Source organism: Aotus nancymaae, unplaced genomic scaffold, assembly GCF_030222135.1.
Source record: "Aotus nancymaae isolate 86718 unplaced genomic scaffold, 86718_ANA_hifiasm-v0.15.2.pri h1tg000059l, whole genome shotgun sequence".
NCBI classification, from domain to species: domain Eukaryota; kingdom Metazoa; phylum Chordata; class Mammalia; order Primates; family Aotidae; genus Aotus; species Aotus nancymaae.
The window spans coordinates 3,802,774-3,819,323 of record NW_026988473.1 but is presented as its reverse complement, the minus strand read 5'-3'; the positions used below and the strand labels follow the sequence as shown (position 1 = coordinate 3,819,323).

The window sequence follows — 16,550 nt, the reverse complement described above, 5'->3', positions numbered from 1 at the left end:
AAACTCCTAGGCTCAAGTGGTCCTCCCATCTTGGCCTCTCAAGTGCTGGGATTACAGGCATGGCTAGGCGCATGGCCAGGTGGAAACATGAATCACTCACACTCCAGGCTGGTTGTCAGGCAGCGCTGAGCAGGAATATCTCCTACTCGCCTGCTGTTTATGCAGCACCAGCCCCTTGTAAGCACTTTACCTGCATCAGCTCACTGAATCCTCATAACACCCATCGTACAGAAGAGGAAACTGAGGCAGCGAGTGGTTAAGTGACTTCTCTGAGGTCACACAGCTGGGGAATGATGGCAACAGTAAGAGCCTGTGAAGAGCTGTGGTTGGTAGTTCGTTCTGGACAGCCCTCCAGGGAACCGTCCCTGTATTGGCACTTGTTGGGGACTGTCGCTGTCCTCTCCCTTCCTGGCCAGGTGTGTTCTGGAGGGCAGGGAAGCGTCTTGGCACGCGGGTGCACGCCGCCCCCTCGGCCTCCTGGGCTCCCCGAGCCTCACAGGACCCCGGACGCCCGCGACCTCGAGCCCCGCCCCAGCTCCGGGCCGCGGGGGCGCACCGCGGGCGTCGGGCGGGGCGGCCCAGCGGGTAAAAACGGCGCCGCCCCGGGCTCGGCACTGACGACTCCGACGACGACGACAGCACTGACAGCTATGGTGCGTGCGAGACTCCCGCTGGCGCTGGGCCTGGCCCTGGTAGCGTTCTGCCTCCTGGCGCTACCCCGCGACGCCCGTGCCGGGCCGCAGGGACGCATGGTCGGAGAACTCCGGGACCTGTCGCCCGATGACCCGCAGGTGCAGAAGGCGGCGCAGGCGGCCGTGGCCAGCTACAACATGGGCAGCAACAGCGTCTACTACTTCCGAGACACGCACATCCTCAAGGCGCAGAGCCAGGTGCGGCGGGCCACGGGCGGGGGGCACCGGGCCCAGGCGGGGGAGGCCACAGGCGCTGCCCGAGCGTGCGTCAAAGGGGCCCGAAGGCGCAATCAGGATATTTTCATGCAATATCTAAAAAACTGAATTAATGCCAAAACTCCATGATGGACAACCATCTAAATTTCAAGGAAAGACAGAATCCAACCCTGTATCGCACCACCCGCCTGTCTGGCTGGCCTGGCCCTAGCCTCTGCCCTGATCGGGTGGACTGGGGAGGGGAAGCAGATGGGGACAGTGGGCAGCTCTCCAGGTGGGCCATGTCTGATGACTGCCCAGGCTGCCAGTGGGGCTCAGCCTCCAGGTCTCTCCACCCCGCATCCCCACCAGAACATCCACCCCCCTACCCAGGTCTGAATCATCCCCTCTCCCCTCCCCCAACCTGAGTGCCTGGGGGCAATGGGAGAACATACCAGGAGGTGAGAGGTTGGGATCAAGGGTCAAGACCCCTGACCTGCCCCTACCCTATGTCCTCAGCTGGTGGCCGGCATCAAGTACTTCCTGACGGTGGAGATGGGGAGCACAAACTGCCGCAAGGCCAGGGTCGCTGGAGACCACCTCGACCTCACCACCTGCCCCCTGGCGGCAGGAGCGCAGCAGGAGGTAACAGCGGGGCTCCTCCAGCCCCAGCCCTCCCCAGAGCCTCAGGCCCTCACGTTGTCCAGCCTGAACTGGTTTGGCTGAACACGCAGATACCTAGAGGTCTGGCTGAACCTGTTGGCCTCCTGGATGAGTCAGCCTCTAGGCCAAGATGGGGTGCAGAAAGGAGGCTGGGGCTTCCCTCAGGAATGGGGAAGTTGGCTACCAAGATTTGGAGTCTAGCCCTGGCCATGTAGCTCGACATCCCTTGGGCCAGTAACTGCCCCTCTCTGCCCCGGAGCAACATGGCAGGCAGAGGGCTGGCTGCTGGGAGAAGGTGGATGGAGGCTGGGCTTACCCCTCCTTCTCCCCCATATTCTCTCTACAGAAGCTGCGCTGTGACTTTGAGGTCCTTGTGGTTCCCTGGCAGAACTCCTCTCAGCTCCTAAAGCACAACTGTGTGCAGATGTGATAATTGCCCGAGGGTGAATGCCATTGGGTTCGGGGCCACGGTGGAGGGCACTTCAGGTCCACGGGCCACAGCTGTCACAATAAATGGCCAGTGCCGCTTCTTGCATTGGTTTCTTCTAAGTGCTTTGCTTCTCCCCGCAGCCCCGACTCCTACTTCTGACAGCTCCCAGCTCCCCAGCCCGAGCTGAGAGGTCACCCTGCCCACTGCAGCAGAGCTGCTGCTGTCCCAGTCTAGACAGTGCTGAAGGTGCAGGGCTGAGCCTCCAAATGTGGAGCCCCCTAAACACCCCAGCATCACAGGCATAGAGGAGCAAACCTCAGAGCCACACACACAGCCAGAGACTCCCAATATTCTCAGAGGTAAGGGGTGGGGGCAGACTCACAGAGAAGGGGTGATGCCCTGAACAGGGCCGGCTGCCTGGGAGCACTCAGGAGGAGGAGTCTGTGCTCTGCTCCCACTCAGCCCCAGGAGGGACTCATGGGTGGCATGTGGGGCTTCAGCCAGGCAGTGTCCTCACTCAGGACACTGAGCTTCCAGCCTATAAAGATTCCTCCACCTGCATGTGGCCCAATGATGGCAGCACCCCTGCAGGCCAAGACCATGAGGGCCAGGACAGTGCTTCTCAAGTCCACGCTGTGGGCTCCACACCACAAGGACGCCTCTCATGCCGTGCCCTGGGCAAGACGCCTGGATGGGGCTGGACTGGGAGCCCTAGAGGGTCAGAGCTCGTTACCACCCACAGGAGGGATGAGGGGACAGATTCAACCTAATTCATTTAAAGAAAACAGCATTGCAGGCGGGGTGCGGTGGCTCACGCCTGTAATTCCAGCACTTTGGGAGGCCAAGGCAGGTGGATCACGAGGTCAGGAGTTCAAGACCAGCCTGGCCAAGATAGTGAAACCCCATCTCTAAAAAAAAAAAAAAGAAAAAAGAAAAGAAAACAACATTGTGGCCAGGTGCGGTGACTCACGCCTGTAATCCCACCACTTTGGGAGGCCGAGGCGGGCGGATCACATGAGGTTCGAGACCAGCCTGGCCAACATGGCAAAACCCCGTCTCGACTAAAAATGCAAAAATTATCTGGGTGTGTTGGTGGGCGCCTGTAATCCCAGCTACTCGGGAGGCTGAGGTAGGGGAATCACTTGAACCCGGGAGGCAGAGGTTGCAGTGAGCTGAGATCACGCCACTGCACTCCAGCCTGGGAGACAGAGCAAGACTCCATCTCAAGAAGGAGGAGGAGGAGGAGAAGGAGGAAGAGGAAGAGGGGAGAAAAGAGAAGAAAAACAAAGAAGAAGACATAATTGCAACATTTGCACACTTGAATTTGTAACTACACTTCATGCCCCCAACACATATACACACGTACACACCCGAAGCACAGCACACCAGACATACACACACAGACACTCAGAGCACACACTCATGCTGGCAGATACAACACGCATACCCAGAGAAACACAGCCTAGCAACTCATGAGCACAGAAGCAACACGCCCTAGAGAAACAACCTGGAGATGTACACACAAAACCCAAACACAACCCAAGGCCACACCCAGAGGTGTTCCTCAGATGCACACACCCGCACCTGGGACAGGGGCCTTGGGGGCGCTAGGTGTCGGCACCGTCAGGCCCAGGCAGGCAGCACTGCAGTCCCTTCCCTTCTGACAAGGCCTCACAGCCTGCTTGTGCCTGCCTGGTCCCCTGTCCAAGGCTGGGACCTAATGAGCAGCAGCCCCAGCTCCCAGGCCCTGCCCTCTGCCTTCGGAGGCCATATTGGGGTGGGGATGGGGAAGTGGAAAGTAGGCATTGGCTCCCATCTGGGAGTGGGCAGCTGAGGGTGTGGCATTTGACAGGAGCTGGGGACCCAGGAGATGACATCCAGCTCTGCTGCTGCCCAAGCCTGTCAGATGTGGCAGCTCAGACAGCCCAGGGTGTGCGGGGGTGCCCACTGTTTGGAAGGTCTCCCCTGTGCCACCAAGTAGGGGCTCCCAGCATGGGGCGGGCACAGGGTAGGTGGCAGGAAATGCCTGTTGAATGAATGTGTGAGGTGGTGGGGAGAGGCAAGGCCCGGAGACGCCTGCCAGGTGACCTCTCCGCCCTGGAATCTGTGCCCAAATCCCAGATGGCATTTCCTCTGCACAGTTGATTCCAGGACCCTGGGTTGGGCCAGACCAGGGAGGGGGCATGCTTCTTCTGTCCTGGGGCCCTGGAAGCTCCAGCACTGACTGGCCCAGAGACGGGAGGGTTGGCAAAAACTATTGCCCTTCAGCCCCTACTCCTGACTCCCTCCGACCTGCATCACACCCTGGCTCTGCCTCTGCTAGAGGTGAGATGGCTGCTGTAGATCATGGAAAACCCTCCACCCAAGGAGAGACCCCCGGGCCAGGGCCAGGCTTGAACTTGACTCAGTGCTAGATCTCCAGCACCCAGCACAGGCCAGTGTCCCACTGTCACCCCCAGGCATGGGGACAGGGGCTCTGGACATCCAGCCTAGGCTCAGACTCTAAGTCGGGGAGCTCATCTAAGCCCTAGAGCAGGCGGTGGGGTGCAGTCTTCAACCTCATTCCCTGCTTCCCTCTCCCAGCAGCAGGATCCTCCCCACACCCTTGTCTGCCCCCTTTCCCTGAGGCCAGAAGGACTTGAGCAGCCCCCACTCTACCACCCCTCAGTGCGGCTCTAGAGTCTGACTCTAGGAAGGGCAGGATATGGCAGTGACCTCTGACCTCTGGGCTCCTGTTATCCCCATCCAGTTGGCGCTCTTCTCCAGGAGCTGAGGGTCCTGGCAGAATTGAGTTTCTGGGCTCTGGGCCCCCATTCCTGGAGCCCACTGGTCCCCCAGGCCCTAGCAACCCTCGGCTGTTCCAGCCTATTCTTTTTTCTCCTGACTCTGGGCCAGATGGCCCTTCCTCCCCAAACCAGGGTTACCATGTCCTCGGCCCTCCCGGCATCGCCGGCACCTGAGCCCAGACCACGTTCTACCTCAATCTTCCAGCTGCTGCTAATGCCCTGCTGGGCTGAGCTAGGATGCAGGCCCTGGTGGAGCTGGAGGGGATCCAAAACCAGCCCCTTTCACAAACAACGCTGTCACACACTCAATGCTGGCAGACACACGCAATGCTGGCACACAGATGCAACGGTGGCACACAAACGCAACGCTGGCACACACGCAACGCTGGTGCACACACGCAACGCTGACACACAAACGCAATGCTGGTGCACACACAAAACGCTGGCGCACACACACAACGCTGGCACACAGATGCAACGCTGGCACACACGCAATGCTGGCACACACACGCAACGCTGGCGCACACACGCAATGCTGGCACCCACTCAGGCATGCATGTTCACCAATTCCCTTCCCTGCGCCTAGGCCCAGCCAGTGAGGACATGGAGCCTCTTGGGGTTTAAAAACTCTGTTGGGGCCCCGACTCTGCAGGGCCCAGACAATCATTCTAGCGGATCTGGGGATCTGCCCCAGCGCACCCAGGCAGGCAGACTGCCAGGGCTGAAGTCTGTATCTGGTGTCCTTCTCCTAGGTTCAGTTCCTGAAGTCCTCTTCTCCAACCTGCGGAGGTTGGTGGGGCACCGCTGGGTGAATGAGCCAGCGCAGCCTCTGCCCTCCCAGATCCCCATGGGAATATTACTCAGGGCCACTTCTGGCTACAAGCCCCCAGGTTCCCCTCGCTGGCCCCTTCCTGTTCCTGCCTGGTTCACCTCAAATGTGGTGTCCACAATCTCATCGATGATGGCTGCCTGGGAGCGGAAATTCTGCTGATGCTGCTCCACGCTCGCCACCAGCTGCAGGTAGAGGAACAGGAACTCCTGCTGCCTGTGGGTCGGGGGACGCAGAGGCAGGGGCTGGGCTGACCTGCCGGCTGGGCCTCCTGGGCCCCAGAGTCACCCCGAGGCTCTTCTTGCCTGCCTCCTCCCTGCACAATTTATATGACCGCAGAGCTCGCTTTCCAGGAGGTCTCCTTCTCCACATACAAGAAAGCCCCACGTCTGCCTGTAGCACAGAGGCTTCTGGCTTTGTTTATCCTCCTAACCGCCCATCCCTCCACCCTCCCATTCATCTGTCCCGTACCTCTCCATGCACCCACTCGACCATCCACCCATCCATCCACCCACCTCCTGATCCAGTCACTCACCCATCCAGCTCTCCAGCCACTCACAACTCACCGCCACCTCCATCCACCTGCTCTGTCCTGTAGCCACGCCCCCAAACCCATTGACACCTTCCATACTGTGTAGTCAGTCATCCACCTGTCCATCCACGCACTCGTCCACATACCACATTACACATCTTTGACCCATTCACACCCTCCCGCCATCTTGTCAACCCATTCATCAAAGAACACCGGAAACAATGGGCACTGCAAGGTGCTTCAAGGAGATGCAGATAAACGAGAGACTCTGCCGGCAGAGACGACAGCTGATGACACTCTAAGGCATGAACCTGGGTGCTTAGAGTCCCAGAGGAGGGAAACCTTGCCCAGTGCTGGGGATCTGGAAAGGCTTCTGGAGGCAGTGTCAATGAGCTGAGTTTGAACGATAAGTGAAAGGCTGGGCGCAGTGACTCACACCTGTAATCCCAACACTTTGGGAGGCTGAAGCAAACGGATCATTTGAGGTCAGGAGTTTGAGACCAGCCTGGCCAACATGATGAAACCCCATTTCTACTGAAAAAGTCTCCCCCAAAAAAATAGCCAGGGGTGGTGGCGTATGCCTGTAATTCCAGCTACTCAGGAGGGTGAGGTGGGAGAATTGTTTGAACCCGGGAGGTGGAGGTTACAGTGAGCCTAGATTGTGCTACTGCACTCCAGCCTGGGTGACAGAGTGAGACTACCTCAAAAAAGAAAGAAAGAGGGAGAGAGAGAGGGAGGGAAGGAAGAAAGGAAGGAAGGAAGGAAAGAGGGAAGGAAGGAAAGAAGGAAGGAAGAAAGGAGAGAGAGAGAAGGGAGGGAGGGAAGGAAGGAAAAGAGGGAGGAAGGGAGGGAAAGAAAGAAAGAAAGAAAGAGACTCACGCCTGTAATCCCAGCAGTTTGGGAGGCCAAGGCGGGTGGATCACGAGGTCAAGAGATAGAGACCATCCTGGTCAACATGGTGAAACCCCGTCTCTACTAAAAATACAAAAAATTAACTAGGCATGGTGGCGCGTGCCTGTAATCCCAGCTACTCAGGAGGCTGAGGCAGGAGAATTGCCTGAACCCAGGGGGCGGAGGTTGCGGTGAGCCGAGATCGCGCCATTGCACTCCAGCCTGGGTAACAAGAGCGAAACTCCGTCTCAAAAAAAAAAAAAAAGAAAGAAAGAAAGAGAGAGAGGAAGAAAGAAAGAAAGAAAAAGAGAAAGAAAGAGAAAGAAAGAAAGAGAAAGAAGAGGGTTTGCCAGGCTCGGGCAGGACTCCTGGTGCTCCAAGGCCTGGCTCCCCAGAGATCCTTCTCATGGGGACAGCATGAGTCCCCAGCTGTCCTGGTCTAGCCGGTCACTCAAGTAGACAGGAATGGAGGTTGAGCATCTGGGTTCCAGGCCTTGACCTAAGATGTTCCTCCAATCGCCTCATCATCCCTCCACCCGGCTGAAGTCCACTCATCCTCCGTGGCCCAACACAGGTCTTTAGAGGTGGGGTCCTCATGGGCGGGGGCTGAGTCTGTGTCCTCTTTGGGTCCCCGGAGCCCTCACAGGGACCATCCTGTCAAAGGCTGGGGATGGTTCTGGGGTGAAGGAATGGGTGGAGTCCTTGCTGCTGGGATTACCCAGGTGGCACACACACCTCTGGATGTGCAGGAGCCACTCCAGGTCTCCATGCTGCACCCACAGCCTCAACCACAAGTCTCAGCACTCCATCCCCTTCCAGAGGGGCGGGCCATGCCCCTTCTCCTGCAGCCCTCTGGCCAGGCCTCGCCCTTAGACACTGGCCTCGCTCCCTCCCTGTCTCCTCACTTCTGAGTCATGGTCCCAAACTTCTTCTCGATGAGTCGCTTCAGCATGGTGCCTTCACTCAACACCTCTCTGGGCTCTGGATGTAGAGAAAGAAGGGTGAGGTCAAGAAGATGCCTGGACGTGGAGAGGAGGCAAAGGAACCCCGTGTCGGGAAGATAACGGCTAAAGGCGTGTCTGTCCAGGCTGCTCCGAGAGGCTGCTTTCCCAGGCGCACAGCTCCATGCAGTTCTTGTTTGTGTGCCTGTCTGGCACCCACCCTGCTTCTTTCTGGTAGAAGTACCCCCATTTTCCTGAGGAACCAATCACTCCTACCCCTTTTCAGTCCACATCCTTTGGCTGAGGTTAGCCCCACCCTCCAGCTTCAAAGACAGGTGACTTAGGCCTGGCCAATCAGAACTTTTTTTTTTTTTTTGAGCCGGATTCTTGCTCTGTCTCCCAGGCTGGAATGTAATGGCGCAACCTCGGCTCACCACAACCTCTGCCTCCCAGGTTCAAGTGATTTTCCCACCTCAGCTTCCCAAGTAGCTGTGATTACAGGCACCCGCCACCATACCCAGCTAATTTTTGTATTTTCAGTAGAGATGGGGTTTCACTATGTTGGCCAAGCTGGTCTTGAATGCCTGACCTCAAGTGATCCACCCACCTTGACCTCCCACAGTGCTGGGATTACAGGTGTGAGCCACCTCACCCAGCCTCTTTTTTTAGACAGAATCTCAGTCTGTTGCCCAGGCTGGAGTGCAGTGGCACCATCTCGGCTTACTGCAACCTCTGCCTCCCAGGTTCAAGCGATTTTCCTGCCTCAGCCTCCCGAGTAGCTAGAATCACAGGTGCACACCACTAAGCTGGGCTAATTTTTGTATTTTAGTAGAAGCAGGGTTTCACCATCTTGGCCAGGCTGGACTTGAAGTCCTGACCTCAATCAATCTGCCTGTCTCAGCCTCCCAAAGTGCTAAGATGAAGGCGTGAGCCACCGCACCTGGCTCCAGGTGGGTTTTTTAAGACTGGACAAGCAGGGCTGGGTGCAGTGCTCACACCAGTAATCTCAGCACTTTGAGAGGCCAAGATGGGAAGATCATCTGAGGTCAGGAGTTCAAGTTTGAGACCAGCCTGGCCAACATGGTGAAACCCCATCTCTACTAAAAAATACAAAAATTAGGTGGGTGTGGTGGCAGATGCCTATAGTCCCAGCTACTCAGGAGCTGAGATGGAAGGATTGCTTGAGCCTGGGAGGCAGAGGCTGCGGTGAGCAGAGATCCGCCGCTGCACTTTAGCCTGTGTGACAGAGCAAGACTCCATCTCAAAAAAAAAAAAAAAAAGATTTGACAAGCAGTTTAATTGGCTTTGGGAGGACTGTCCTAGAGTCCTCTGGACTAAAGTCCTCCTGAGTCTCAAATTCTAAAACTCTAAAACTGAGCCTGGGATTCTGTGTCTGACTGTGGAAGGTGGTTGAGGGCCTGGAGAGACTGGCCCCCACTGAGGTCGGGCAGGTGGGGCCAGGGTAGGCCGAGCTGGTACCTGCAGCTTTGAGCTCTGTCAATGAGTCTTCCAGCGGATTCTTTTGGATCCAAGTAGCCTTCTGGGAAGAAGAGGCCTCAGATCTGCCAGGGTCCCAGGCCTGCTCATCCCTGGAGCCCTCTGGCCTCGCTCCTCCAGCTTCCTGATTGGGTCCAACCATCCCACCCCACTCGGTACCTCCTGCTTCACTTTCTCGGGGCTTTTCAGCAGCGCCATCTGGAAGTTATCCACCAGGACAGCAATCAGCAGGCTGGGAGGGGGACAGGAGGGTGCCCTCAGCGAGGAGGCCAGAGGAGAGGGGCACCCTGTACTTCCTGTGGGTTCAGCGTGGCATGATCAGAGTGAGAGGGCTGGGGTAGGGGTCCCAGGGGTGAGGAGGAGGAGGGGGTGGCACCGGGCAGCAGAGCAGGGGCGGGTCCTCACTTGAGGAAGATGAAGTACTGGATGATGATGTAAATCATGAGGATGGGAATGATGTACCAGGCGCCTGGGGGGAGCAGGTCAGAGGGCACAGTCAAGCTGTGCTTGGGCACCAACCAGGATCTGACCCCCACACCCCGACCTGCAGGCATCAGAAGCCCCACTTTGCTGATGGGGTCACTGAGCCCTCAGGGCCAGTCCATCCAGCCAATCCCCTGCCATGCCCGCAGACTGGGGCCTGCCCTACCCTGGGCATGGCTGTCCATGTAGATGAGGGACCAGTCATCCAGCGTGAGCAAGGTGAAGAGGGTGAAGATGGTGGTGAAGATGTTCTGGAAGCGCTTGGGGTCTGATTTGTGGAACAGTGCTCGGAGGACCACGGAGAAGAGGACTGGCTGGTCAGGGCCAAACTCGGCTCTCGGGTCCTATCCCTGCCCCAGCGCCCTGCCCCATCCCCAACCCCCACACCCTTTCCACTGCAGCCCCTCAGGCCCCGCCCCCAGCCCCTGCAGCACCAGGATACAGAGGCAGGTAAACATGAGGATGAGGATGGCTGCGATGGATGGCAAGGACTGGCGCAGGGTCCCTGTCACTTCCTGGACACTGTTCAGGAAGCTGTGGGCAGAAGAGCAGGGACTGAGTCGTCAGGGTGGGGGGGTCTGTGCCCAGCAGCCAGAGCTAGCGCTGAAGGCAGGAGGCCCCTGACTTGGTGATTTGGGTGAGTCCCGGTCCCTCTCTGGAAAAATGAGGGGGCTGATTCCAGTGCATGGCAGGAGGCAGAAGCAGGCTGGGGTCAGCAGCCTCCTGTGCCCCCAACCCTTGAGTAGGTTACAGTGGATTTCTTGGGGGCCCCGACCTGTGTCCCCTCTTCCTTTGGAGCCATGGCCACGGACCTGAACCTCCGCAAGACCCTGATGGCCCTCAGGACCCGAAGGCTCTTGAAGACCTTGATGATCCGGAAGAGGCTTTGGTGGTAGATGGCGAAGGAGTGGGTCAGCATCAGCACGAAGTCCAGCACGGCCATGGCCATGATGAAGAAGTCTGAGGGCACATGGGCACCTGAGCCTGGCAGGATCCTGATGACAGCGCCCCCTTCCCCACCCCTCTCTCGATCTGAGCACCGGCCACCCCAGACTAAACACCAGCAGCCTGGCCCCAGCCCCACCCACCCAGATTGTTCCAGAAGTCGTAGAAGTACGAGAGGCCCAGGGCGATGATCTTGAGCAGGGCTTCCAACACATAGATGCAGAAGAAGATGGAGTCCAAGGCCATGAAGTACCACTCTGCAGGGACACAGGGTGCGCACAGGGCTGTCCCAGCACCCAGAACCCTCTCTCTCCTCAGCACGAGCCTCACACAAGCCCGGATTCCTAGGCTCTCCCCGGTTCTGCCTAAGCAGCTTTGTGACTTAACCACTGCCCTGTGCCTTGGTTTTCTTGTCCTTAAAATGGGGATAACTGTGGTTGGGCACAGTGGCTCATGCCTGTAATCCCAGCACTTTGGGAGGCCGAGGCAGGCAGATCACCTGAGGTCAGGAGTTCGAGATCAGCCTGGCCAACATGGTGAAACTCCGTTTCTACCAAAAATACAAAAATTAGCCGGGTGTGGTGGCTCATGCCTGTAATCCCAGCTACTTGGGAGGCTGAAGCAGGAGAATCTCTTGAACCCAGGAGGCGGAGGTTGCAGTGAACCGAAATCATGCACTGCATTCCAGCCTGGGCAAAAGAGCGAGGCTACGTCTAAAATAAAATAAAATAAAATGGGGATAATTGAAGTCCACTTGTTAGAGTTGTGAGCATTAAATGCATGAACACTAGCAAAGTGCTTAGAATGGAGCCTGAGGTAGCGAGCTGGGCGGCTCCCGGCCTTCACCCTGCTCCATGGCGTCAGAGGGCCCAGCCTTCCCCGGCCTTTCATCCTCTCCCTCCAGGGCCTTCTCCGATGCGTCCCCTCGTGGCTGCGGCGCGAACAGCACCGCCTCCCGCCCAACTGGTCTTCCTGTCTCTGGCCGACCGGCAGACCTCAGCGGGGTCTTTCTGAGCCGCCCTCTAACACCAGGCAATACCATCTACTTCCCAGGGGCGAGGATCAAGTGAGCCGAGTCCTATGAACCGCTCCGCACTGGACCAGGCCCACGGAGGCCCTGGAACAGCACAGTGGCTTCTCCATGGGAACAGGACTCCTTGGCTCTTACCACTCCGGATCTCGACTTCTGCAAAGGTCTGGGCCACCAGCATGATGGTGTTGAGGCAGACGATGAAGGAGATGAAGGTTTCAAAGGCCAGGGATTGGGTCAGCGACCGGATCATTTCCCGGAAGCCCTGAATGAGATGGCTTAACTTTTCCCACAGCCACTGTAAGAGATTAGTAGACTGTCCCTTCTTGTGGGTCCGCTGGATCTGGCCAACTGAAAGGAAAAGGGACAGAAAGTCAAGTGTGTGCATGCGGGGGACACAAGGTCCCAAGCACCCTCCCAGTCTGAGTCAGCATCCATGGTCACTCCCGCCTGCTTGCTGGCCCTCCGCTGGCTAAGCCGCTTCTGTGCTAGTCCTGTGCCTTCTGTGGCAGGACCCAGCCTGTTGGGGATTTGGAGTTGACTTCTGGGTATCCTGAGGGCTCCCACTCCTACGGAAGGTCAGTGTGGGGCCCAGGTCAGGTCTGGAACCTGCGCCAGGCAGCGGGAGTTGGCATGAGGGGCCCAGCAAGGACTCACTTTTGCGTTTCCGAGATTGCCCCTCTTCTTTGCCCCAGCTTTCTGAGTCTTTGGTGGAGATAATCTGGGGATGGAGTTTTCTGGACATCTGGTTGGCATGTGAGTGGACTGCAGTGACGGATGGAATCATGCTGTGGGCGGAGCCCCTTGGGTGTGCCACATGAGAGGGGAAGGCTCCTGCATGAGCACCAGGGCTGAGGGCATCGTGAAACAGGTTCTGGGACTGCTGTGGGACGGAGAGATGGGAAAGGCTCTGGACGTAGTCCCTATACTGGTAGTTGCTGCGGAGGTAACTGGAATGATGTGCGTGGTGGTGGTGGTCTTGGTGCTGGTGGGTCTGGTGGTGGTGGTGCTGTGTGTGGTGGGGGTGCTCATCACGGTGGTGCTCGCCAGGGTGGTGATCAGCTTGGTGGTACTCGCCGTGATAGTCAGGTATATCCACAAAGGAAGGATGGGAAAGGGCCTCTCCGTGATGAGCAGGCCTTCCATGCTGTTGGACTTGGCGATGGTGGGGCCAGCCACGTTGGTGGGCTTGGCGATGGTGGGTCCCGTCAGGTTGGATCCCGCTAATGTAGAAAGCCTCATTTTGGTGGAAGGACTCACTGTAGGCAACAGGTCCATGGGGCAGGTGGGACCCATCACGGTGGGAAGCCTCGCTGCGTTGGTGGGACATGCCAGAGGAATAGCGGGACAAATTCTCACCGAGATAGTGCTGTCTGCCGTGGTGGTGGGACCGCCTGTGGTAGCAGGAGTCACTCTGCTGCTGGGACCCACTGTATTGGGACACGTCAGAAAGCCTCCTGCCATCAAGGTAGTCCTCAGCATAGGGATGCTGGGAGGGGGCGGCGCCTTGAGGGGGAGCCAGGCCGAAGCCTGTGGGGCCATGGGCCCTGCCATGATTCCGCGCCTCGTTGTGGCCGTGAGACTGGGGGATGTGGGAGGAGGAGGCACGGCCATGGAAGTCTTGGAACTCCGGAGGGTGGCGAGATTCATCACGATGATGGGGCACACCGTGATGTGACTTGTGATGGTGGTGAGATCCACCGTGGTCTGGCCTGTGGTATGGGGTTGATGAGTGGGAGTGGAAGAACACATCTGCATTATTGGTGTCCGCCTCATTCTGAGCCTTTTCAGGCCTTAAGTTTTGATCCATGACTGTGCTGGGAACTCTGGAGGGAAGAGCGCTCAAGACCTGGGCCCAACAGGCCCCACCTGGGTTTCCCTTCCTTCCTGAGCCCAGCTCAATGCAGACTGTGGCATTGAGCTTCCAGAAAGGCCTGACTATTCTGGCGGAACCCTCCCCTCTGTGATGTCACCAGCAGGCCAGGGCCTCATTCCCAAATGCCTCTTCCTGGGCTACAGTTCAGAATCAATAATGATTGTGTCCTTCATTGTAAATGAGAAAGCCGAGATCAAGAAAAAGGAAGGCCTGGACCAAGGTGACCCCACAGGTCACTGGCAAAGTTGGACAAAGAAGTCCCTGGGGACACCATGGCTTCATCAGTTGCTTTAGCCCTCTTGTTGGGGGAAAAAAATGGTCCAAGTGGCCTGGCACAGTGGCTCACACCTGTAATCCCATCACTTTGGGAGGCCAAGGCAGGCAGATCATCTGAGGTCGAGAGTTTGAGACCAGCCTGACCAACATGGAGAAACCTCGTCTCTACTAAAAATACAAAATTAGCCGGGCATGGTGACAGGCATCTGTAATCCCAGCTACTCAGGATGGTGAGGCAGGAGAATCACTTGAACCCGGGAGGTGGAGGGTGGGGTGAGCCGAGATCACGACACTGTACTCTAGCCTGGGCAACAAGAGCAAAACTCTGTCTCAAAAAAAAAAAAAAAAAAAGAGAAAATGGTCCAAGTGGTCCAGTCCCCAGTCCATCTAAAAATCAGTTGGCTGTGGGGTGAAGACTGCCTGACCCCACCATAAGTAGGTGTGTGACCTTGGGCTTGTTGCTGAACTTTCCCATGCCTCAGTTTCTTCCTCTGTAAAATAGGAATAATAACGCCTACCCCGCAGGATCAAAAAAGTTGATATGTAAGCCTTATCTTAACTTTGTTTGTTTGTTTTGTTTTGCTTGATACAGAGTCTCGCTCTGTCACTCAAGCTGGAGTGTAGCAGCACAATCTCGGCTCACTGCAATCTCTGCCTCCCAGGTTCAAGTGATCCTCCTGCCTCAGCCTCCCGAGTAGCTGGGATTACAGGCAACCGCCACCACACTCCACCCTGGCTAATTTTTGTATTTTTAGTAGAGATGGGGTTTCACCATGTTGGCCAGGCTGGTCTTGAACTCCTGGCCTTAAATGATCCACCCACCTCGGCCTCCCAAAGTGCTGGGATTACAGTTGTGAGCCACCATACCTGGTCGATTCAGATTAATTGGCATTATTATTCTCTTCTTGATCACTGTGGAATCCCCCCACCCAGGGTTATTACCAAAATAAAACTATCAGCCATTTATTGAGGATTGCTTCATATACATTTTGTTTTCTTTTCTTTTTTCTTTTCTTTTTTTTTTTTTTGAGACAGAGTCTTGCTCTGTCGCCCAGGCTGGAGTGCAATGGCGCAATCTCTTACAATTTTCTTATAAAGAGCAGATCAGGGGCCGGGAGTGGTGGTTCATGCCTGTAAACCCAGCACTTTGGGAGGCCGAGGTGGGCGGATTGCCGGAGCTCAGGGGTTCAAGACTATCCTGGACAACGTGGTAAAACCCTGTCTCTACTAAAATACAAAAAATTAGCCCGACCTGTGGCATGTGCCTGAAGTCCCAGCTACTCGAGAGGCTGAGGCACAAGAATCGCTTGAGCCCAGGAGGCGGAGGTTGCAGTGAGCCAAAATTGCGCCATTGTATTCCAGCCTGGGTGACAGAGTGAGACCTTGTCTCAAAGAAAAAAAAAAGAAAAAAAAGAAAGAAAGAAAAAAAAAAAAAGAAAAACAGGACTGTGTTCATTCAGTTGGGTCTTTCTCATTTTTTAACATGATATTGGGAAGTCTGTTGATAATTTATGAGCACGCATGGCCTGGGGAGGAGGTTAAGGCTGATGATACCATCCTTGCCCTCCTGAATTCCCTTCCCAACCTCCGTTTATGTACCAGCAACTGACTTATGGGAGCAAAGAAAACTGAACTGGTGTGATAGAAAATCAGAGGAAAATTTCCTTCTAAGGAAAGAATTTGTAAGTGCTGTGACTCAGCTGCCTCCCTGCTATTTTGCTGTTGAAGTAAATATGATAAAACATGAATTACGAAGGTTAGTATTATAGTAAATTTCTTTTTCTTTTTTTTTTTTTGATACAGAGTCTTGCTCTGTTGCCCAGGCTGGAGTGCAGTGGCACGATCTCGGCTCACTGCAACCTCCACCTCCCAGGTTGAAGCAATTCTCCTGCCTCAGTCTCCTGAGTAGCTGGGATTACAGGTGCCTACTGCTGTGCCCTGCTAATTTTTGCATTTTAATAGAGACAGGGTTTCACCTTGTTGGCCAGGCTGGTCTCAAACTCCTGATCTCAGGTGATCCTCCCATCTCGGCCTCCTAAAGTGCTGGGATTACAGGCGTGAGCCATCGTGCCCAGCCCAAATAGACTTTTTTTTAGTGGCACATTTACTTGGCTCCAGCAAAATGGAAAAAGAATCTAACTACAATTAGGTTGTAACTTTTTATCGATAACCAACCTTACCAGATTTGTCCATAGACCTGGACCTAGAATTCTCCCCTTTCATTTCATACCCCATTTTTAAAAAGACCCCACATTGGCCTGTTAGACTCATTTGTAAAACACAGAGGCTAATAAGGTCTAAAATAGAAGAGCACACAGATGACTAAACAAGAAACTTGCAAAAAATATGAAATCCTCACAATGAAATTTACTATAGGCTGGGCGTGGTGACTCATGCCTGTAATCCCAGCACTTTGGGAAGCCAAAGTGGGGAGGATCACTTGAGGCTAGGAGTTCAAAGCCAGCCTGGACAACAGAGAAACAG

General features: G+C 55.9%; 2 protein-coding genes across 2 annotated transcripts; one reads left to right on the top strand and one right to left on the bottom strand.

Annotated features, from left to right (window-relative positions):
• The first annotated feature begins 613 nt into the window (after nt 1–613).
• On the top strand, nt 614–2,085 carry CST6 (cystatin E/M). The gene is made up of 3 exons (XM_012462894.3): nt 614–890; nt 1,407–1,532; nt 1,897–2,085. Exons 1-3 carry the CDS (start codon nt 651–653, stop codon nt 1,978–1,980), a joined length of 450 nt encoding a protein of 149 aa, XP_012318317.2. The 5' UTR covers nt 614–650; the 3' UTR covers nt 1,981–2,085.
• Nucleotides 2,086–5,520: 3,435 nt separating this feature from the next.
• On the bottom strand, nt 5,521–13,724 carry CATSPER1 (cation channel sperm associated 1). Its single transcript, XM_064365447.1, has 12 exons — nt 12,572–13,724; nt 12,053–12,265; nt 11,028–11,141; nt 10,752–10,899; nt 10,382–10,473; nt 10,106–10,249; nt 9,862–9,925; nt 9,616–9,688; nt 9,439–9,499; nt 7,924–7,999; nt 5,697–5,811; nt 5,521–5,547 (listed from the first exon to the last, which is right to left on the bottom strand). Exons 1-12 carry the CDS (start codon nt 13,722–13,724, stop codon nt 5,521–5,523), a joined length of 2,280 nt encoding a protein of 759 aa, XP_064221517.1.
• Between the last annotated feature and the right edge of the window lie 2,826 nt (nt 13,725–16,550).